The sequence below is a fragment of the Nuphar pumila genome, chromosome 17 (genome assembly GCF_984573655.1).
Source record: "Nuphar pumila chromosome 17, dmNupPumi1.hap1.1, whole genome shotgun sequence".
NCBI classification, from domain to species: domain Eukaryota; kingdom Viridiplantae; phylum Streptophyta; class Magnoliopsida; order Nymphaeales; family Nymphaeaceae; genus Nuphar; species Nuphar pumila.
Window position 1 is genome coordinate 54,646,140 of NC_143265.1, and position 25,209 is coordinate 54,671,348.

Consider the following 25,209-nt stretch of genomic DNA (forward strand, 5'->3'; position numbering starts at 1 on the left):
GAGAGGGAGAGGAAGGCCTCTTGAAAGGCTGAGCTCTCTCGCCAAGAGGTAACCACCCACACGACCATCATCATCCCACCCCTCCTTCCTCTTCCCCCGGAATTTCCATGGCCGTTTTTTATGTGGGTGTTCTTTGAAAGCCCTTCTGGATTGATAACCTGAATTTTCATTGCCCTTCTGGATTGTATGTGTGATAGACTGGTTCCTTTGTAGTTGGAGTGTCTTGATTATTAGAAACAAATAAATGGTAGACAAGAGTTTTTAAAAAAAATGTGTTTTCTTTGTAGTACATAACAGTGACCTTCTTGATTTCTATGGTTTAGATGCCATAGTCTTCAATCCCTTTACGTATTCAGGTGGAGAGGTGAATTTGGTTACAGTTTTTTCTTCTATAATGTTTTATATCATGAATCTCTCGTTCAATATCTTTCAGAGGAGAAACAAGACCTGTAAATTATGTTCTTTAGGCTATGACACTGAGAAAATGGGCTATTGTCTATTTATGAAGAAGAAATAAGCCATATCAAAGCTGAACCTCCCAATCGCCTTTAAAATTCAAGATTGGTGAAACCACATTTAATTGGTAACACATTTTGGCCTTGTGGGTGTTAAAATGTATTGATTCATATATATTTTTATATATATAAGTGTATATGTATGTATTATATATTTTTGTAACTGTTTTATTATTGTAATAGGTTTTGCCCATATAGGGGCTTTTTGGTCATTTTCACTTATGAAATAAGTACTGTAAAACCCACGTAAAAAAAAAACAAATTTTTTTTTTATCGGACCCAGGTCGGGTCGGGACCCGACCCAGGCCCGCCCTCGTTGGGGTTTTAAAACCCGACATAGGGTGAGGGCAAAACCCTCTCCTGTGCGCCGCACCTCACCTGCGTCGCTCCACCCCCTCGGCAGGATAAGGAAACCCCTTGAGGGTTTCCCCGGATCTCGCCCCTCCCCGAGCTCTTTAAGAGCGTTGCGGGAGGAGAGGATCGATGCACCGCCCCCCCTTCTCGTTCCCTACGGGCGACAGCCGCGCCAACAATCCCGATCGCACCTCCCTCTCGAGCCCCCCCCCCCCCCCCCCTCGTGCCCTGCACACGACAACACCGCCGACGCCTCCTCCCCTCTGATCCGATCACCGCCGCCACTGCCACCATCACCGTCGATCCTCTCCCAAGTGGTGGGTTCCTGTCAGAGCTCGCCGCAGCCAACCCGAGCCCTTTCGCCGGCGTCCCAACCTCGCAACCCTCATCTCTCTCTCGTTGCGATTTCCGGCAACCCCCCATCACGTGTTGGTTCCTTCTCTGGCAGGCCACCGGTGACATCCCCTCTCGTTCATCACTGTTATCGTTGCCTTCTCGACGACCCTCAGGTAAACCGATCTCTCCCCCTCTCTCGTTCCCTCGCTTTGCTCCCCTCTCTCTTGGATCTATTCGGCGACGTCGCTGATCTCCTTGCACCCCCCGACCCCTTCTCCTTTTCCTTGGGTTCTCACCCTCGGCCCTGCGCAACTCGCCGAAGCCGGCACAGGGCCGGCTATACCGAGCCCTCCCTTGGTTCCCCTGGTTTTAATCGGAAGGCCCGCAGGGGGTCAACGACCTCCCTGCTGTCTCTTCCACCCCCCTTTTTTTTCTACTCTTCTTCTTGTGGCGAGTTGGGGGCCGGGCTCAGCCTGACCGACTGAGCCCACCCTCGACCTTCCTATTGCGAGCTTGGGGCTGAGCTTGGCCTGATAGACCGAGCCTCGATCCTCCTTTTGTGAGCCAAGGAGGGGCTCGGCCTGACGGGCAGGGACTATCCCTGCTCATTCCCTTCCCCTTCCTTTTCAGACCAGCCGGTAGGGGTGATGCCTTGTCGCCGTCCTCTTTCCGGTCGGCAGGCAGGGGTGACACTCTTGTCACCCCCTCCTGCCTTTTTGCCTACCCTCGTTTTGCTCAGGCAGGGGCTTTGCCCTTGCCCACTAGTTTTCCAATGGGGGGGGGGTGCCCTAGCTCACATTTCCGGTAGGCAGGGGAAGAGCCCTGCCTCCCTGTATTGTCGTCAGGCAGGGGCCTTGCCCTTGTTGATTCGTTGGTCCAGCAAGGGTTCCCCCCCCCGCCTTTACCTTTTTGTTGTCGGGCAGGGGCTATGTATGTGCCTCTGCAGTTCCTGCAAGCAAGAAGCGAGTCCCACCTTTGCCCCTTCTTCTATTCCTCTATTTATTGGCAGACAGGGACGTAGCCCTTGCCCTATTTGGGGTCTCAACCCCCTTTCTTCTTTTTAAAATGTTAAGCATGATGCTCACTTTTTGCCTTTTGCAGCTCACGCAACGGATCTCGCTCACACCCCACAATCGAGACATTGATTGCTTACACTCGGAGTCAGGTGTAACCTCCAAGGTAAGGTAAAGTCGCACAAAAGGGCAATAGATGAACCTAATTAAGTTGAAATAATTAAGTTGCCCATGCTAGACATGCTTAGAGATATTGCTTCTGCATTACGTATTTTCTTGTTTGCATGCTCATGGGTCGAGGTACAATTTTATTCTTTGATTATTATTTTGCGTAGTTGTTTATGAGTTTGAGGTGGGGTTTCGTACTTCTTGAAATACATATGCCCTTGTTTGCTTGCATACATTTTTGCCTGCAAGTTTCCTTTGAGTGAGGTACGACTTCGTGTCTCATGTATTACTTATGACCTTATGTGTTTGCCTATCTAAGTGGCCAAGATATGGTTTTGGTACCTCGTGTATTACTTATGTGCTTTTCCCTCGATGTCCGGCATCGCAAGGCGAGAGTTGCTTGTTGTCATGTTATAACCTGCATATGCTCACATTTATGGTAAATATGTGCTTACATAAATGTATAAATGTAGCCTTGTGCCTATCCTGATTTCACTTGTTTTCAAAACACTAGAAGTTGTGCTTGTGCATTGCAGTTCTTTAAAAGTGGGTTTTCCTCTGCGAACCCAGTGCTCTTCAAATTGCACAGCTTTTGCAAAGTTAAGTTTTAAGCCTCGCAGGATTGCGAAGTTACATTTGGGCCCTCCCAAGTCCACACACTTGGGAGAAATGTTTTATAACCTCGATTCAAGTTGCGGCTCAATTTGAATAACCCCGATTGGGGGCAGGAGCCTATGATCGAGTGAGGTTCTGTTGAAGGACCCATTCTTCATTTATTAAACCTAGTGTCGCGTGTCGTGCGAATCATGTCGATATTAAGATAAATTTTGGATGCAAGATTGATAGTGATGTGCCTTGTGTGAATGACTAAATGTGGCATTGCGGCTTTTAAGGATGAATCATGCCAAATGAGCACTCCTATATTCCTTGGATCGTTATGAAGTTGTGTGTTGGGTGTTCCTTTTGAGAAGCCTACACACCTCCCTTTTTTCAGTGTAGCGTACTTTTAGACATGCATGACATGTTAAGTACTTTGTTGATCGGATGAGAGATCCGAGACGACCTTGTATCATGAAATATGCAAAATATTGTTGAAATGAATTCAAGACTTATCTTGCCAAACTGTGTTGTGTTACTTCTTATGCAGATAATATATGTTGGGGTTTCTTTGGTGAAACCATATCCCTTTCATCGTAGTCGTACTTTTGACAAGTACAACCATATTTTTTGACAAATACGTCTTCTTACGTTGCGATGATTGGGTGAGTAGGTTGTGGCAACCTCGATGAGTGCAAATAGAAAAATGCTAAGATCACCTAAATAGGTGATGATTCTGCCTTCACCGACAAGATACTCGAGTTTGGTCGAAAGACCAGAGTATGTAGAATGGGTCTTCAGTTAATTAACCCTGATATACTCATTCGAACCGCTGACTCCTGTCTGGAGAGAGAATGAGAAGGTACAAAAACTTCGATGGACAAGCCATTAATGGCAGTTACGAGCAAAAGACTCGGCTTTCTCAGTCATTGGAGTTAGGGGAAGAGGACTACCATAATTATCCTAGGTGGTAGCCCTCCATGTGCAGGATGCATCCATTGTTTATGCTGTTTTGGGGACTTCTCTCTTGGTCACCGACCGTCCCCTTAAGTGCGGACTCAGTGAGCTATCCGGGTTATCATAAAATACATAGCATAATAAACCCCCGGATCAGTCTAGGCTGTTTCTAGAGTCATGCCTTGTGCGTACCCACTTGGCCAGTTAATATCGAAACATAATTTAAATCCGATCACCCAATTTGTTGAGTTATGCGTGTATGATAGTTATAGTGTACAACAGGTTCAATACTTATGGAATTGTGTGTGTGGTTGATGAAGCATTGTATTTTGCTAGTTACATTTCTTATGCAGTTTTTTGCTTGTAATAGTTAGCCTACTTGTGTCAGTAAAATGCTTGTAATAATTTCAGCATCGTGCTCATGATAGTTTGCTCCATGACTCTGCTGAAAGCAAATTGATATTTAATTGCCTGTCTACTTGACATATTAAATTATTCTGCTCAATTATGTTCTATATTGTCCTGTCTGTGCACCTACCAGTTTTTAGTGAAATTGACCCATTTTATGGGCAGATGATGGATAGGTAATACAATCTGCGATGGCACGATGGCGTGATGAGATCAAGACAGAGCTCTTTCCCTTACGTTTTGCTCCTGAGGACATGTTGGTAAATTTAGTATGAAGTGTATTTCAAAAATTCTCTTTTAATTAAACCTTGAGTTACTAAAACTGTTTTAATAAACTTCTTTTTGGTTTCAACAAATATAATGAGTTGTGAAATCCCATGAACAAATTCTCAATTATTGAAACTACATTTCGAAACCATTTGATTTCAATAGTTGTGCGGAATTCGACAAAGGAAAGTTTATGCTGTAATGCGCTCAAGGTCCATTGACTTGTGGTTTTAAAAATATCATTTTCCGCTGAAGTACTATTTAAACTCTGATAATCGTATGATTTCAAAGCTTTCTAAACTATTCTAAAAGTTACAAGTCCTGGATTTTTGGGGCGTTACAAGTACTGCCCATTAGGGGCAGTTTTGTCTGTGCAGTTTTTTATATTTTTTTTGTATTTTCCCTCTTGTATGAGGGCATATTGGACAAAGTCCCATATAGTCATTGGGATCTTCCCAACGGCTATATTTATAGCCATTGGAGTATCTGAACGACTATATGGTGACCCATGTAGCCTATATAAAAGGGTAAATCCTCCCATTTGTTTCTAATGCTTTTCCTAAGCATTCTACATCAATAAAAGATTGTTATTTTATGTTTATTGTGTTCTTTTGCATATGTTCACTAGTGTTTCTTGTAATCTTATGTATTTGCCATTAATTGGATTGTTTGTTGTCCCTTTGAGGACTTGTGCTTCTGCACATTTAGACTCTTTGTAGCCAGCACTTTGTGCTTATGTTGTGCCATAGTGCCTTTGTATTTTCCCTTAGTGGATTTATATTTATGCTTGTGCACATTGTACTTTTGCTTTCTACTTATCTCGTTACATGATATTAGAGCCAAGAAAATTTTCTTGGTATTTTGCCTCTCTGGGTTTTTGGGATTCTTTGGTTTGGATTTGTGCCTCGTGAAGAAATAATGATCGACATATGTCTTGGATTCAAGGGAGATCTTGACTCGGTATGTATCTTGAATCTTTTAGTTATTTTTACTTGTGTTTTCTATCTCATGTATTATGCATGAGAAAAACACCCATTTTTCCTTTATTTGAAAAATTATTTGTTATTTCTTAAAACTTCTTTGAAATCCCCTTTGTTTTTATGAGTGTTAATTATCAAATGATTGAGATTTTTTAATTCTCTTGGGTATATGGGGGTTATTTGTTGAAATCTTTAAAATGTTTTTCTTTTCAAAATTATTGTTAGATTTAAATTGCATTCATATTTGTGCTAATTTATTAAAATGTTTTCTTGAGGCTTATATTATCTTTTGAAATAATATTTATGCATGTGTGTGCTTTTATAAATCTCTTTATTTAATATGTAAGTATGTGATCTAGTGTTTTTTTTAGTTTATGTGTTCTTGACACTTAGATGCTTTATTCAAACACATCATGGTTTTAGGCTATGTCACACGGACTCGGCTCCAAGGTCGCCGCACCCGCGTCGACACGCACCGACACGGGTGCGGACACGGGTGCGGCTCGGACTCGGTCAACCCGACCCTGGGTGTGGTCAACGCACCCAGGGTCATTTTGGTCCATTTTTTGGAATTTTTTTTTTTGAATTTTTTTTTAAAAATTTTCTGGGCTACAGCTGTAAGAAAAAAAAACCCATCACAACTAAAAAACCTGTACACTTTCAAGTTTTAAGTACAAAATGGGCACACCTCAAGTTTTTGTGGTTTTTTCCTGTACGAAGAAAGTGAATTATTACAGTGTATGAAGAAAGTGCCCAAAAGTGAATTATTCTTGTATGAAGAAAGTGTACAGAATGCCTTCACAACTCATCACCTGTCCCCTAATGGGCACAACTTTGACCGAGTCTTATATATATATATTTTTTAAATTTTTTTTTAATATATATATAGCCGAGTCCTCGTGTCCAAAATTTTTGAAATTGCGCCGCACCCGTGTCGCACCCGCACCCGCACCCGCACCCGCACCCGCACCCATGTGACATAGGTTTTAGGGTATATTTTATGAAAACAGATAGAAATGTTTTTAAAAATAAGATAAATAAAAACAGGAAAAAATATACTCAAGTTTTTTCTCCTTCCAATTTTTCTATTTTCCCAGTCATTCCTGGTTGATCATTCTTCTCCCAATTTCTTCTATTCCACCAATGAACGATCTACAATAATTTATAAATCCTGATTGGTTAATTGTTCTTTGGATAATAGTATCTTTGGTAGATATTTCTTGATTTCTAGATATATCGAAGCTTTTGGGTAGTAAAAAAAAAGTGGGATGTATTTTCAAGGTTGGATTCCATATTTGAATGAACCTCATCAATGTTGTAAGTATCGTACGATACAATACGTAACTATGGCCTAACTCGATATGATACACACTCATATTTGTATCGGATGTATCATACTGTATCGTACGATACGTGTTTGGCACACTTTAAAAGAGCCAAAACACGATTTTTTTTATTTTGGATTTTAAAGACCTTCCTAGGACCGATTCTCTCATTTGTGTAGAGGCTTTTAGAGGAGAACCAGAGTTACCGAAAACACCTATGGTATAGGGGAAGCACGCTTCCCCGAGATGCGTTTCGGAAGCGTGAAACGCGGCACTTTCGAAACACGTGGGGAAGCGTATATTCAATTGAGGAAGCGCGTCCCCCTTTAAAGGGGGACACACACCCCTTTAAAGGGGGACGCGCTTCCCTTTAAAGGAGACACACTTCCTATTAAAGGGGTACGCGTTTCCCTTTAAAGGGTGATGCATATCCCGATAAAAGAAGATGCGTACCCCTTTAAAGGGGGAGGCGTATCCCGATAAAAGAAGACGCGTACCCCTTTAAAGGGGGACGCGTTTCAGATACTTAATTTGAAAAGACAAATTTGCCCTTTGTAGAAACTGAACCGAGTCCTAGAGAGAGAAGAGAGAGAGAGAGAGAGAGAGAGAGAGAGAGAGAGAGAGAGAGAGAGAGAGAGGCGGCTGCACAGAAAACCTCAGAACTTAATTCGATATTAGGGCCTCTCTCTATGTTAAATAGAGAGAGGCTTAAAGACATAATTACAATAAAGCCCCATTATAAAAAAACTAAATTACAAATAGCATCTTAATGTAAAATAACTTTACTTAAAATTACCTATTCTCAACACTCCCCCTCAAGCTGGAGCATAGATATCAATCATGCTCAGCTTGTCACAACATTTTGAAAAATTTGGTCTGGCAAGAGGTTTTGTGAACATATCTGCAACTTGGTCTTCCGACTTTAGATATTGGGTAGTGATATGACCCGCTTGAACCATATCCCTTACATAGTGGCAATCAACCTCAATGTGCTTTGTTCTCTCATGAAATACAGGATTGTTCGCTATATATGTTGCAGCTTTGTTATCGCACATCATGGTCATGGGAGAGGAAACCTTCACCTGGAGATCAAGAAGAACAGTACAAACCCACATCAATTCAGCAGCTGTTTGGGCCATAGCCCGATATTCCGATTCTGCACTCGACTTAGAAACCACATTTTGCTTCTTACTTCTCCAAGAGATCAAGTTGTCTCCCAGGAACACACAAAATCCTGTGGTAGATTTTCTATCTACTACAGATCCTGCATAGTCAGCATTAGAATAGGCCACTATATCCAGAGTTCCACCTTTCTTGAACAATAACCCCTTTCCAGGAGAAGATTTTAGATATCTGAGAATCATAATAGCTGCATTCCAGTGTACCTCAGTTGGTTTGTCCATAAACTGACTGACTTTACTTACTGCTAAAGCAATATCCGGCCTGGTCACAGTTACATACAGTAGTTTCCCAACTAGGGAGCGATAACTTTTGCTATCAACCAGTTTTGACCCTTCTTCAAACAACTGAACTTTATGGTCCATGGGAATATTTGCTGGTTTAGCTCCCAACATTCATGTTTCCTTTAATAAGTCAAGAACATACTTCTGTTGAGACAAAACCATCCCTTCACTGCTCCTGGCCACTTCTATACCCAGAAAATACCTGAGTGAACCAAGATCTTTTGTAACAAAGTGTTTTTGAAGATGAGCCTTTGTGGCTTCAATAGCTTTCACATCATCACCTGTAAGAATGATGTCATCCACATATACCACCATAACAACTATGCCAGAGCTAGTTTTCTTTATGAATAGTGTATGATTTGCTGTTGACCTATTAAAGCCAAAACCTGACATCACTTCAAACAACTTCTGAAACCATGGACGAGGACTTTGTTTCAAGCCATAAATTGCCTTTTTCAATCTACACACCTTCTGACACTCCCCCTCAACCTCGAATCCTGGAGGTTGTTGCATGTAAACAGTTTCAGATAGGTCCCCATATAGAAATGCATTTTTCACATCTAATTGGTACAGGCTCCAACCATGCTGCACAGCTACTGAGAGAACAGGACGAATGGTACCCATTCGTGCAACAGGAGAAAAAGTTTCAAAGAAATCAATACCATATGTCTGAGTATACCCTTTGGCTACTAATCTGGCCTTGTACCGTTCAATTGAACCATCAGATTTGTACTTTATCGTATATACCCATTTACATCCAACAATGTCAGCATCTGCTGGGGAATCAACTAGATCCCAAGTATGCTGAGATATTAAGGCATCCATTTCTTCTTGCATAGCCATCTTCCAGCGAGTATCAAGCTCTGCCTGCTGATAGTTCAGAGGAATAACTTCAGCAGATAAAGCTGAAATAAAAGATTTCATCTGATTTCCAATTCTGGCTTCGGAGACAAAATGAGACATGGGATATAAAGTACATTGTCGTGTCCCCTTTCGTAGAGCAATCGGCCTGTTATCATCATCCTGAAGATCATTATTGTCAGTAGAACTTACCTCAGGGGAAGAAGAAGATGAAGGCACTTGCGGAGGTGGATCTCTACGCACATATACCAATGGAGGATTATGAAATCTGGAAGAGGATGAAGTGTGGTTCGGGAATGAGGGAACGGATTCCAAGGGAAAAGGAGGTATAGGTAATGGACAAGACTCAGCTGGATCAACCTGTAGCGGGGAACCGGTATTAGAGTAATATGGAGTGGATTCCAAGAAAGATACATCCGCACTGACATACTCTCGGCGAGAAGTAGGATCATAACATCGATATCCCTTTTGATTTTTGGGGTAACCTATAAATATGCATTTTGTAGCTTGAGCAACTAATTTATCACGGTCAGGGCCAAGTTTGTGTACAAAACAAACACATCCAAACACTTTGGGCGAGAGGGAGAAGAGAGGGGTATTTGGTTTTAGGATATGAATTGGAATTTGATCACCCACAGAAGAGGAAGGCATGCAGTTGATCAGATAGCAAGCAATTGTAATTGCATCTCCCCAGTATAATGCAGGAACATTTGATTGGATCATAATGGTCCTGGCAACATCAAGTAGGTGACGATGTTTTCGCTCAGCCAACCCATTTTGTTGAGATGAATAGGCACAGGAAGTTTGGGGTTGGATGCCACTATCTTGGTAAAATTGTAACAGACTTTTTGATTTAAACTCGAGAGCATTATCAGTGCGAACAATCTTGACACTAGATTCAAACTGAGTTTTTATTTCAAGAATTAAAGATTTGATAATATTTGGAACATCAGATCGTTCCTTTATTAAAAACACCCATGATAACTTAGAGAAATCATCAAAAATAACTAAATAATATCGACACTGAGTCCTAGTAGGAATCTTACTAGGACCCCATACATCTGCATGAAGAAGTTCAAAGACTTTATTACTAGACTGACTCTGACTCGAAGGAAACGAACTTCGATGATGCTTGCCCAGCTGACATGCTTCACACTGAAATGATGTGGTGGAGGGAATCTGAGGAAAGACCGAACGAAGCTTTGACAATGAAGGATGACCAAGACGACGATGCCACTGAACAGGACTAAATGAATGTTCCACTGCAGCATGAACAATACCCATTGGATGATGTAAGTAGTAGATTCCATTTTCTTCATAGCCTCTACCAATCTTCTTCCCCGTCAGCAAATCCTGAAAATGACAACCCATTGGATCAAATATTACTCTACAGTTTTGTTCTTTTACAAGACAACTAACAGAAAGTAAACTTTGAGGAAATTTTGGAGCATGAAGAGCATTTTTCAACTGAAATGAGGAGGATATAGAAATATTTCCCTGACCAACAACCGAGGAGGTACTCCCATCGGCTAATGAGACTCCAAGCTGAGCCTTAATATCCTTTAGATCTTAAAAAAATAAGTGAATTTCCACACAAATGTCTGGATGCACCAGAATCAATAATCCACTTACTGTCAGTCGAATGAAGAAGATTTCCGGTTGAATAGGCAACACCAGCAACAGGAGAGGTAGAACTCAAAGGACGAAGAGCTATCAGCTCATCATATTCAGCACGACTGAGGGTTATACTACTGTCACTTGCAGAGATATTTTCTTGTGCCTTTGTTGCCTCGAGAGAAGTAGTATTAGCTCTAGGAGCATATGACTTTGATGAAGAGGAGGTTGGTCGGCCATGCTTATCCCAGCAACGATCTTCTAAATGTCCAGATTTTCCACAGAATGTACATTGAAGCTTTCCTCTGCCTCCCACACCTCGTCCGCGACCTCGTCCTCTGATGTTCTGAAGATTTCCACGTCCATAACCAGACGAGACAACTAAGGCAGATGACTGAGTCACAGGCTGAGAATGTGGAAGAGATATCGCAAGTCTGCTTAGACGGTTATATGCCTCAGCAAGAGTAGGTACATCCGAACCAATCAACATTTGGACTTTTGCAACAGAAAATTCTGAAGATAAACCTGTAAGAAACCTAACAACCATAGTTTGTTCTTGATGATCTTTTTGTTTCGAACAACAGAGAGGTCTGTGAGCATTAAGTCTTTCAAACGCAGCTTTTACGGAGGCATAGTACTGGGCCAAGGTTTGATCTCCCTGCTGTAAATTGTATATTTCCTGTTCGACTTGTAGGATACGACTCACATTAGTCTCTTGTGAGTATGTATCTCGAAGATTGTCCCATATCTGTTTGGCTGTATTATAATAAATTAAACCATCTGCAATATGGGGTTTGACACTATTCATAATCCATGACATAACTATGTCATTATCTTCATCCCAGGTAACATATTTTCCCACCTTTTCAGTGGGTTCATCTTCCAACAAGATATGTTTTCTACGATGTCCAGATACCGACATCATAAATGTTCTGGACCACCTGGCATAGTTAGTTTCATTTAACCTTACAGACGAACCGTACGAAAATGGATTGGCAAATGCCTTATATTCTCCAATATGTTCCAATTTTGAATCACATTTTGAAGTTTCAGCCATACTTCTGGTTAAAAAAAAACTGGACAATCTCCAAACTAAACAGGGAAAAACCGTGTGTTACACTCACACACCAACTGATATTCCAATCAGCAGTTGTTCACTCACGAACAACAAAAAAACCCCCACGACAGTAGTGAGCAGCAGCCCACAAACAGAAAAATGATTCAGCACGCCAGTGAATCACGACTAACATGACTTCTGCATATGCAGCAGTAATTTTTTTTCATAACAGGGGCAGCTCCCCAGACATATACAGTTCGACACTAAGTCATTCATTTTTTTTCTTCACGAGCAACACCACTACGTGTTGGATTGCTACCCAAAATAAGCAGGAAGTCACGACCTTTTCAGTGGAAATTGTACCAACAACAATCAATCTCCCCACAGCAACGATATCAAGATAAACAAAACAGGGCTCCAACCATATGTAGAATCACCAACAGCAATCACACTCCCAACAACAACGATATCAATATTTCACACGACATGTTCAATGCACACTATACCAACAACAATCAAACTCTCAACAGGTAGTCACGAGACTGACGACAGGAACTACCACCGAGGCAGTAGTTAGTCACGAAACAATAAAACAAGAAGCTACGAACCCACAACAAGCATCCACGAACCCACAGCATGACCAGATCTGTCATCAGATCTAAAAAAAAATTTACATCGCTGACCTGATCTCTCTATTGATTTCTTTTACTCATTGGATCGGAGTTTGATCACGATCAAGATGGCCTCCACGATCGATCGAGCCTTGATCAGACTCGATCACACTCCCACGTAACAGTCGATCACGCTCCCACGCCGAGCTTTGATCACACTCGATCACGCTCCCACGTCACAGTCGATCACGCTCCCACGATCGGCGAAGCTCTGATACCATGTAGAAACTGAACCGAGTCCTAGAGAGAGAGAGAGAGAGAGAGAGAGAGAGAGAGAGAGAGAGAGAGAGAGAGAGAGAGAGAGAGAGAGAGAGGCGTCTGCACAGAAAACCTCAGAACTTAATTTGATATTAGGGCCTCTCTCTATGTTAAATAGAGAGAGGCTTAAAGACATAATTACAATAAAGCCCCATTATAAAAAACTAAATTACAAATAGCATCTTAATGTAAAATAACTTTACTTAAAACCACCTATTCTCAACACCCTTTAAATTTTTTTTAACACGTGAATCTGTTTCTTACTAAGGGTAAAATGGGTATTTTATAAAACCCGTGAAAAATAAAACCGAAAGGGGCTTAGGGTTTTGTTTTTTCACCTATCATCCGACTCCTCCCTCTCTCTCTCTCTCTCGAGTTTTCGGCGACCTTCGAGTTTTGGCGACCTCAAAAAATTTCGGCGATGAATCCTTTCAGGTACACTCTCTCTCTCTATCTCTTCTCTCACCCTCTCTCTCTCACATATGTGCATAAGTAGGTAATCAGACATATGGCAATGTGTATCTGCAGACTTTGCACATGCTTCTATTTGTGTTCATGGACGTGAATGTTTATTGTAACGACCCCAATCCATACCCTTTAAAAATGCGGAATATTATTTATTTATTTATTTATTTTTCAAAGCGGAAAACTTCCCAGAGATCTGGGGTCCTCACAGTTCCAATTTTCATTGGATAGCCCAACCACCACAAACGAAGTTGTAATCATCATCCATAAGAACCAACTAAAACTCTTTTATTAATGAACCAATAAGAGTCTCCTACACAACTCAAAAGTGAAGTAACAACTGCAGAAAGTAAAAGAACTAAAAGAAGAAAAAATAGAGTCACTCTGTTCGTAAATGAAGCAGTCTGAAGCAAATGTGACCCTCGTATCCCTTCAGAAGCAAGTCGACTTCACTGATCCCCTGTGTCTGGGAAAAACCAATAAAAATAGAGGGTTAGAAATCCGAAGAATTCTGCGTATATGTTTCCTTAATGAATCAAATAAGAAAAAGAACATAAATAAGATCCATGTAATATTTTTGAGGAATACTGTTATAAGCAATTCATAAGACAATGAACCATCCATGCAGAAATAAATTAAACATTAAGCACGAGGGAACACGAAAGAAGTAACATTGATCGAAATTTAATCAATAAGGCAATTAAATGCAAAAGAGATCAACATCATGCAATGATCAACATATAACAACAAAGGGAATAGATAAACATGCATGATCTAATGCATAGCAAGAATGCACATAATTTATGTGCAATGCATGAACCCTTTATTATTTTTCCTTTAAGCTTCCCTCTTTCCATGTGCATGTCCTATTAAATGCACAAAACTTTTAAGTTCTTATTTTTTAATTTCCATTGCCCGCGGATACACCAAACGGGTACAAACCCCGAGGTCAAGTAGGGTTCCCGGGGTAGTTTCACACACAATTTGTATTTTATTACCGGGTTCCAAACTTAGCCCTCGACCGATATCAGGAAACAACACCATCCATTGGAACCTTGGAAAACAACATCCAAAGTCGGGGACACCATGGAAAACAGCATCCACTGACGCCACTTTATTGGTATACCAAAACAACAACAACTGTGTCAAAACACACCACCCCCAGGAAAAGTGACGGACTCTCCCTAAAACCGTGACCAGGAGAAGAACCTCAATATCGGGTTCAGGGGCAACAACACGCACACAGAGTTTTTGTATCCTCACGATTTCCCCCAAACCGCAACATCCAAGATTCCCACGCTAAAGCAGAGACATCAAGGAGAAAAATGAATGACACTGTTCTTTACTTTATTTTATCTGGTTATTAATTCATCTCTTTTACATTTGCAAATTTACATGCCGAATTAATAACATAAGCTTGCAAATTAGCATGCTAAGCTTTTCACGGGACCACAGCCCGTGACAACATAGAACAATGCTGTAAAACAATAATATCACATTTGATTTGTTACAATGCATCAAAATAACTAAAACAGAGAACAACTGGTTCTCGAGGCTCACCCAGCCCCTGATGATCCAATTGACCATCAATGCATTCACAACCAAAACTCATCAATCACATGCCTCTATGCATTATTTTTTACCCGCCTTTTTCAATGCACATTCATGTATGCAAACTTTTGAGTTGTGAAATAAACAAATCCTCATATGCATATGATTATATAATCACGCCAATTTCATGCTTCTATTTACGAATCTTCTCAAATGAACAAATGAACAACCATGCTACGGTGTACTTGCCAACCGCATAAATTCAATGTACACCCATGCAGAAGATGCAACCTTGCCGTAGTACTTTAATTCAACATATTTATGACTAGTAGAGGCGTAGGAAAAGATTTCATTCTTTATCATGTAGAGGTCTAGTTTTATACACAAACTATTATAGTTATTACATTCAACATCTATTTCTTGCAGATTGAGTGATTGTCCAAGACTTATCAACTTTAACACTCCCTAATGGAGAACAGAGTTATTGGCAACTAAAATTTTAGTTTCCAATTTGATTTTTCCAACCAAATTTCTTTTACATGTCGGAAATCAGATTGTTATGGCATACCAAACATTAGGCCCTCAACCTGCTTCCCAAAACCATAATTAATGAAATCAGATTTTTAGAACTATTAACAAAATAATTTTAATCAGATTGGAGAAAGCAATTTTCCACACATGAAACTATAACCAGATTTTAAAGCATGACAGTCAATGCACTAACTCCATATTAACAACATAAGCAACGCATAAGCATACTAAACACAGGGTAAACCATTTTCAAGTATCAGCACATAGGCAATGTATGCAAAAAAAATCAGGATCGTTAGTCAAGGAATCAACACATCAAAAACTTCATAAAACTTTAACTGCAACCCTGAATACATATACATATACATGCTGATCCGCGTGTGTGTATATATATATACCAGAATCAGTATGTTGACAGACCTATTTCAGTAAGCACATAAGAGTTCTACATACCGAGAGTTGTTACTACTGGTCACTGAGAGCAACCCAAAACGATTGGTATTTAACAAACTTTCTCTTTGTGTTTTTCAACAAATATATATATACCAGTGCAAATTGAAAAGGACCAATCTAAGATTTCATTATATTTCTCGGCCTCAAAACGTATATCAGATCACAAGAGTGTACCATTCAGCATGTCTGCAATTTATCTTAGTTGTTTCCCACAGAGTTCATAAACCTCAAAACATAACACAATGAATGAATATGTACTTTCAGAAATTTGTCCATAAAATTTCTAGACTTCGGTATATAGCAAGCGTTAAGCCTATTCCAATACTTATTAAGACTACAAAGATTTTAAAGCAACATCGAATGACTATTAAACATGCAGAGATTTATCTAGATGGAATTCACCAGAAAACATAATACATACGCCAGTTAATAAACAGAGGCTCATTCAATTGGACATCAGAACCGGAAACATAGGTCGTGCAAAAGCTCACTCAGATAGGTATCAATGAAAAACAAACCAACACATTAAGGCATCCCTTTTACATGCAAGAGGAAAAACCCAAACGCATGGATGACTATGATTCCTTCACCTCCTTTCAGAATATATTGGCAACACAACTCACATTCCCAACATTAATCCCTACCAAACTATCGCATGGGATACAGACCTATGCTCCCATTCTTGATTGAAGCAAAAGAGAACCCGTACCTCAAGAATCCACGTTTGAGGGTTACGGCTATCGTGAGAAGGCGAGCTATTCCACCGGCCTCGACTGCTCCGGTGTCGTGGTTGTCGCATGCAAGGGAAAGGACAGGAGAAGGGGGGCTGCCGTAGCCTGTGGTGGCTGCAGTCTTCCGGCGACCTTCACCTCTCCGTTGCACGCCCACACGAGAGAGAGGGAGAGAGAAAGAGAGAGACGAGGGAAGAGAGTGAGACCCCCTCTTCCACTTCCTTTTTATCGCCGAAACCCCCCTCTTGCCGAGAGGCGCGGGGTTTCGGTTACGCCTGCCGTAATCGACCCCCTTCCTCCCTTCTGGTAACAGCAGGAATCGTGCCCCAGGCACGATTCTTGCCTTTCCCCTTCTTTTAAAGGCTACAGCCCGATATCGGGTTTTTAAAAAAAAAAAAAAACCCAATCGGGTTACGGATCCGAGTCGGGTCCGACCCGGGTCTAAGGGTTCCCTTTTTTTTTCTCACGAGAGGGCCGGGTCCGGGTCTGCGACCTGCGACTCGGGATCCAAACCCGGCCGCGACTCTGGACCCACGCCTCCCACTGGATATGGATCCACGAATTGGATCCAATCGTGGATCCCCTAAAAATACTCGTATAATATATATTTTTATATATATTTAAACGTATATATAGGGTATTTTACCTATATCCATAAGGATCCTAAATGGGTCTTGGATCCGGAATGTGGATCCCAAGCCCATTTATGCATTATACACATAGCTATCACTTGAATAATTCGCTTAAATAAATTTTTTTGCACTTATATAAGTACATATAAGTTTATACGAGATAAATATATATGTAAAGACCCCTTTATGGGTCCCGGATCCGCAACGTGGATCCCAGGCCCAAATCACATAATTTATGCAAATTTACCCATAAAAATTTGTGGTTATTACATTTATACTTGCTTTGTGAAGTGGATGATGATAAAATGGATCAAATGTGTTGATCCTGCAGTAGCTTTATCAATTGGCAAGGCTACTATTGTGGCAAAATCTGTCACAATCAGAAAAAATTTCTTCTGGGGGGCACTGCCCCCTATAACCCCCCGCCAGGGGCGGGCCCCCTGGATCCCCGCTCTTTGAACGCGCAGCGGGACCCGCGCTGGGGTGGAGCCCCCAGACCCCCTTAACTGCAAGGGCAAAAACTCTGAATCAGGCTCCACAACTCATCACTCACCTGTACAATAGCAATCTTTAATAATGATTTTCTCAACCCCACAACTGTGGAGGAGATTGCCATCACAGCTGGTCCTACGAGGAATCTTGTTGCCATGGCTGCAGCTGTCATTCGTTCCCCACATGCTGCTACCTTGGGCTGAGATGCCATAAAAAAACTTGCCAGCACATGCTCTCAAATAATGATTGAACTGAGATGGATCTTATGCTCATGAACTTGCCCAGCAACTCACCTAGGCTGAACATGGCCATACCAAGGCCTTGGTCTGATTATGCTTTGGCATTGCTACATCTAACCTGCAATTATGCTTACCTGAAATCAGTATATGGGATAAAATTTCTATTTTTCATGTCAGTAGATTCACTAGTCTTCAAAGTAGAGAAATATCAGAAGGTTAGCTTCTTGATGCCTGATTTTTCCTTGTTCATCGAAAAACTAATATTTAACCTACTTGAAGGAGATCAATGCCCAAATAAGACTGAATATGCTGGAATAAGTATTGGGGTTTCTAGAAAGCTTTTTCATCACCATCAATAAAACAAGTCTTGCACTGATCTTTCTTGAATTTGTGACATTGCTCATCTTTGATTCCATCTGATTACGTGCTCTTTGATCATCAATTTCACCTTTAGAAGAATACAATCACATAATAATGTGAATAATCTATGTACACAGAAGAAAGCGGACTCATGATATTGCGAAAATACAACTTGATGATGATGTATAGTTGTTGCAATCATGATCTTGCCTTTTGCGTGTGGTTAGCAGTAGAATGTTTTTTTCTCTTTTCTTTTTCCTACATTAGTCACAAACTCACACAAGCCAACTTTCTACAAGTAGGTTTGTTCTTTTCCTTTGTTTAAAGCATAGTCACTTATATTAGTCTCTGGACATTATAAGTTTGTGAATAATCTTGGGAAATTTCACTTTAAATTTGAAGAAATATGAAATATAACATAAAAAGTAAGACTAGATTTTTCTTTTGGCAAAAGATAAAGAAAGAAGAAGTGTTTAAAATGTATGTGATAAAATAAAAATATATAATTACATTTTCGCTTCCCTTTCGATTCTTATTCGCTTCCATTTCGCTTCTCATTCAAATCCTATGTCACTTTCTTCTTCGCTTCTTAGGTCGCTTTCGAGATGCTTCCCGGTTCGCTCCTAAGTCGTCCCCCGCTTCCTAAAATTTTAGAAGTGTCTTGCTTCCCGCTTCCCGTATCGCTTCCTGCTCCCGCTTCTTCGACTGACAACTCTGAGGAGAACTCATGCTCCCTAAGGCATGCAATAGAGATTTGGGGGTCGATTCGTGTGCAAGGGAGAAGGGTTTTGCGGATTTCTCACTCAAGAGTGCATTTTTATCATTTTTTCATTCAAGGAAGTGGGCTAAGGTAACAAATCTGAATTCTTTGCTTTCCGTTAATTTTTTTTAGGAAGATGGCATCAAATGATCCGGCATGACAATGGGTCACTCAAGTAATGGGTGAAAACCGATTGAAAATAGAGTGTAACTATTGTCATCATATTGTTTCGGATGATATCTTTCAATTGAAGCATCATTTAACCAGGACACATCACAATGTTGCCTCCTACATGTCAAGGGATTTGTTAGATGTCGTGAAATGACAATGCCATCAATTACTCATTGGTCTGAGAGAGAAAAGAAAATAAAAAGAGATGAGGAAGAAATGGGGTATATGCAGCTCTGGGAGGACGTGTATGATGAAGATGTGCTTCATACTTCTGATCCTACAATCCTAGCATAACATCAGGAGAAGAAGATAATGATGATGATGATGATGATGATGATTGAAGCTATATTTTCAAAAAATTTGGTTATTTAACACTTAAGTGTTCATAAACGTGGTTATTTTGTTTTTGTTTATGTAATATGAAAGTATGAGTCTTATGACATGTTCTTAATTGCAAGATATTTAATATTTTGCATTGTTCTTGTGCGATATGCATGCAATATTATCTATATTGATTGATGTTTGATGATGTCTTATGCAGCTCATGGAGACGTAAATGCTTCATATGTGATTTTGTGGTTGTCTTTTGTGCAATTCATCATTGTTTTGTGTGTTATGATTTATTTTAAATTTTTTGCTATGTTTTTATTTTTCTTGCTTTTTTGGAATGATTAGAAATATTTTATTAAAAAATTATGATTTTTTACGTTACAATACAGTACTTATCTAACTTTGGGCCCGACCAATACGGGTAATGTTATGCTACCTACAACCTTGAACCTCATAATTGCAAGAACGTAGGTTTTTCAACTATGGGCCTAGCAAAAGAGAATTTAGGATATTTTCAAAAACATTGTGATATCTATTTTAGAGCTGATATCTTAAATATATTGCAATATTTTCCACTAATATCTCATGAATATCATGATATTTTCAAAATGTTTCAAAATATTGGCAATATTTGTGGCTGCTGCTGCTGCTGCTGTGTGTGTGTGTTATAGTCACAAATATTGGTCTCGGCAAGCCAAATCTCATGATAATATAGGTTGCATTGATAAATCTCAGAAAAAACTTAGGAAAATCTTGGCACCAAGAAAATCTTTAAAATATAAAAAATAACAGAAATAAGTAAGAAAGAACATGTTTAGATAATAAAGATTTCGTAGACATATAAATAGAAGTTATACAAAATATAAAAAATATAAAAGAAAGAAGAAAATACATATTTTAAATGTAGAAAATAAATATGAAAGTGAAAGTGACTGAAAATATCATGATATTACCATGATAATATCATGATAATATTGTGATAATATCTCAATATATTAATTTTGAAAATATCATGATATTTTACCTTTTAAAACATTCTCAATAAAAAGATCTGTATAGATGATATTTTTTCAAAATACGACGGTGATATCTGACTATGGTGTGTGAATCATCAAGACAATATTGTTGTTATGTGTCATCTTGGTCACAACAGCTCTTCTCAAACTATTCTCAGCAATCCTTGTTTTCTCTTTTGATATTTTCTGTGAAGTTATGTCTTGGTCCTTGCAGCTGTTATTGTTTTATGTTTATCTATAAAGTCTTTTCATACTGACATATTTGTGATGTAGACAAACTATGGGGATGTTGAATTTGCGTTTTTCCCTCAAGTTGCTCCTAGAACTGTCAAGCACATATTTGAACTTGTTCGCTTAGGATGCTTTAACACAAATCACTTTTTCCGGGTAAGATTCTTGCGGCAATTTCTTTTGCAGTGAATTATATTTTTGTTTTATTCTGTTATATATTGCTGGTGGAAGCATAAATTCAAATGCAGGTCGATAAGGGTTTTGTAGCTCAAGTGGCTGATGTTATCGGTGGCAGAACAGCTCCGTTGAATGAAGAACAGAGGGAAGAGGCTGTGAAAACTATTGTTGGAGAATTTAGTGATGTCAAGCATGTAAGAGGTGTCCTTTCTATGGGGAGGTAAATTGTCATTTATGTGGCATGAGTTGTCTGTGAAAACAAATTTTTTTGCCTTACCAAAATTGCAGGCAATGTGTTCCATTATTTAATGTCTTCAATGCTGCCAAGTAAGTAGATGACCAATTGTTCACTGCATTTAGCTGTTTAAGAAATTCTATGCTGACTCTAATCAGGCTTCAGTTTCAACGTGTAATAAAACTGCCATTTGTATAGTATACTGATGTGTGTGTGTTCTCGTTCTTCTTTGTTGGACTAAAGACATAAAAGTGATGCCGAGTGTTGTAATATCTCCATGGTAGCGGTAGTTGAATAAATACTTTCCTTTGAATACAAAATGCAAAATTAGAACAAAAGGATTTGTTATCATAAGCTCATGATATTGTACTATTCAAATTTAAGTTCATATCTTGACTTATCTTAAATCTTGTAATAGCAGAAGCTTGGGTAGTGGAGGCCATCCTCATCATGAGTTCTCATAATGGAATTATAAATTTCTTGGGCATTTATGAATTTTTTCTCAAAAAAATGGTGTGTTACATGGCAATTTTCTAATTTTTTATACGGCTAAAAGTTACGTAGCAAATTAGGAAACTTTCATATACCCAAAACCACTCTCTCTATCTCTCTTTTCCACCTTAATTTTCTAAATTGCCAATGTTATTTTTTTTGTTAAAAGTGCCTAACCTCTTGTAAAAGCAAATATTTGGATGACTACCAAAAGGCCACACCACTCTCTCGTACATTTATGGCAGGATCCTCTCTTCAAAATATTGGTGGTGGTTACAGTGAAATAGTGGTGGTGATGATGGTAGTAGTGATGATGAGGATGGAATGAAAAAAAATAAGTACTTATAAACAATAAAAATAGGTCTCCCCTATTAGAGCACACACGTGTGTATTTAATTATTAAAGTCATAGATGATTATTGGATCTGGTTTTGGATCCATTGTTATACTTATCTTAAATGTATACCATGTTGTAAATACCCATTAGATATTGTGGAGAAATCCAATACTGCACAGGAACCGAGAGAGAGAGAGAAAGAGAGAGCAGCTGAGAGGGAAAAATCGTAACTTAATTAGGGCTAAACACCTCTTGTTTAAATAGAGGTTTAGCCTAAAAAACAAATTACAAGGTCTCTCATTATTTGTAAAATTCTAAAGAACCATCTTTTAAGAATAAATAAATAACTTTAAAGATAAAACACTTGAAAATAACTAATAGTCGACTAGTCTTAACACTCTCCCTCAAGCTGGAGCATAGATATCGATCATGCTCAGCTTGCTGCAACATTTTGAGAAACTGGCCTAGCAAGAGGCTTTGTAAACATATCTGCAACTTGATCCTCCCAGTTCAGATGCTTGGTAGAGATATGACCAGCTTGAACCATATCTCTTACATAGTGGCAGTTAACTTCAATATGTTTTGTTCTCTCATGAAACACAAGATTATTTGCTATATACATAGCTGCCTTGTTGTCACACATCATCACCATAGGAGATGAGACCTTCACTTGAAGATCATTTAATACATTTCGAACCCACATCAATTCAGCTGCTGTTTGGGCCATAGCCCTATATTCTGATTCGACACACGACCTAGCAACCACGGCTTGTTTCTTACTTCTCCATGAAATTAAATTACCTCCCATAAACACACAGAATCCAGTGGTAGATTTTCTATCCTTAACAGATCCAGCATAATCAGCATCAGAGTGGGCAACTATCTCCAGGGTTCCCCCTTTCTTGAATAATAACCCTTTTCCAGTGGAAGATTTTAAGTACCTGAGAATCATCATTGTAGCATTCCAGTGTACTTCATTCGGATTTTTCATAAATTGGCTAATCTTGCTTACTTCTAAAGCAATATCTGGTCTAGTCACAGTCACATATAGTAGCTTCCCTACTAATGAGCGATAACTTTTGCTATCCACAGGTTTTGACCCTTCTTCCAACAACTGAACTTTGTGATCCATGAGAATATTTGTTGGTTTGACTCCCAATATTCCTGTCTCTTTTAATAAATTAAGAACATACTTACGTAGAGACAGAACCAAGCCTTCATTGCTTCTGGCAACTTCTATACCCAGAAAATATCTAAGATGACCAAGATCTTTTCTAATAAAATGCTTTTGAAAATGAGCCTTTGTAGCTGCAATATCGTTCATATCATCTCCTGTAAGGATGATGTCATCCACATATACCACCATAACAACTAGACCTGAGTTAGTTTTCATGATAAATAATGTGTGGTCTGACGCTGACTGCTTAAAGCCAAACTTTGACATCACGTCAAACAACTTTTGAAACCATGCACGAGGACTTTGTTTCAGACCATATATCGCCTTTTTTAACCTGCACACCTTCTGAAACTCCCCCTCAACCTCGAACCCAGGAGGTTGCTGCATGTATACCATTTCTGACAAATCCCCATATAGAAATACATTTTTCACATCTAGTTGACACAGACACCATCCATGGTGAACAACTACAGAGAGAACTAGACGGATGGTACCCATTCGTGCGACAGGAGAGAAAGTTTTAAAGAAATCAACACCATATGTCTGAGTATAACCTTTTGCTACTAATCTGGCCTTGTATCTTTCAATAGAACCATATGACCTTTTGCTACTAATCTGACCTTGTATCTTTCAATAGAACCATTTCAGTGGTACTTAATGGTATATATCCATTTACATCCAACAATGTCTGCATCCACTGGGGGATCAACCAGGCCCACGTCTGTTGAGACAATAAGGCATCCATTTCCTCTTGCATTGCTTGCTTCCATCTACTATCAAGCTCTGCCTGTTGATAGTTCAAAGGAATAATTTCAGCAGATAAGGCAAAAATAAAAGCTTTCATCTGACTTCCAATTCTAGCATCGAACATAAAATGAGATATAGGATATAAGGTACATTGTCGCGTCCCCTTACGTAGAGCTATTGGCCTGTTATCATCAAGAAGATCATTGTTATCAGGAACACTTACCTCAGGAGAAGAAGAAGGAGAGGGCTCAGGAGGAGGTGGAACTCTACGCACATATACCAATGGGGGATTGTGAAACCGTGAGGAAGGTAGAGTGGAACCCGGTAATGGAGGTACAGATTCCAAAGGGAAAGGAGGAACAAGAAGGAGAAAGGAGTCATTTAGATCAACTTGCATATGAGATCCAGTATGAGAATAATATGGAACAGACTCCAGGAAAGATACATCCGCACTGACATACTCTCGATGAGAAATAGGGTCATAACATCGATAGCCCTTTTGGTTTTTTGGATAACCTATAAAAATACATTTAATTGCTTGAACAACTAATTTATCACGGTCAGGTCCAAGTTTATGCACAAAGCAAATACACCCAAAAACTTTGGGCGAGAAAGAGAAAAGAGGAGCATTGGGATTCAGGATGTGCAAAGGAATTTTATCTTCTACTGATGATGAAGGCATACGGTTGATCAAATAACAGGCTGTGATAACAGCATCACCCCAATAGGAAGCAGGAACATTGGATTGAATCATAAGGGTACGTGCTACATCAAGAAGATGCCTGTGTTTTCGCTCAGCCACCCCATTTTGTTGGGAAGTATAGTCACAAGAGGTTTGAGGTTGAATGCCATGGTCTTGATAAAATTGCAACAAGGCTTTTGTTTTGAACTCAAGCGCATTATCAGTGCGGATAGTTTTAACAACAGATTCAAACTGAGTTTTTATTTCAAGAATCAATGACTTAATAATACTAGGAACTTCAAATCTTTCTTTTATTAGGAACACCTAAGACAACTTAGAAAAATCATCAACAATAACAAGATAATATCGACACTGAGTCCTAGTAAGAATCTTACTAGGACCCCATACATCCGCATAAAGAAGCTTAAAGACCTTATGACTAGACTGACTTTGACTAGAAGGGAACGAACTCCGATGATGCTTGCCCAACTGACATGCTTCACACTGAAATGAAGTGGTAGACGGAATTTGAGGAATGACATGACGAAGCTTTGACA

At 39.6% G+C, this 25,209-nt stretch overlaps 1 protein-coding gene across 2 annotated transcripts in view; it reads left to right on the forward strand.

Moving 5' to 3' along the window:
- The window catches only part of LOC149811976 (Cyclophilin-like peptidyl-prolyl cis-trans isomerase family protein), a 98,750-nt gene that overhangs the window by 2,138 nt on the left and 71,403 nt on the right, over window positions 1–25,209 (forward strand). The window contains exons 1-3 of one of the 2 annotated variants that reach the window (XM_089992555.1): window positions 18,999–19,148; window positions 20,849–20,962; window positions 21,055–21,203. In XM_089992555.1, coding sequence (XP_089848681.1) covers window positions 19,026–19,148; window positions 20,849–20,962; window positions 21,055–21,203 — 386 coding nt within the window. In that variant the 5' untranslated portion in view covers window positions 18,999–19,025. Of the gene's footprint in view, window positions 1–18,998; window positions 19,149–20,848; window positions 20,963–21,054; window positions 21,204–25,209 lie in introns of those variants that run through there. The other variant, XM_089992556.1, reaches the window with a different exon arrangement.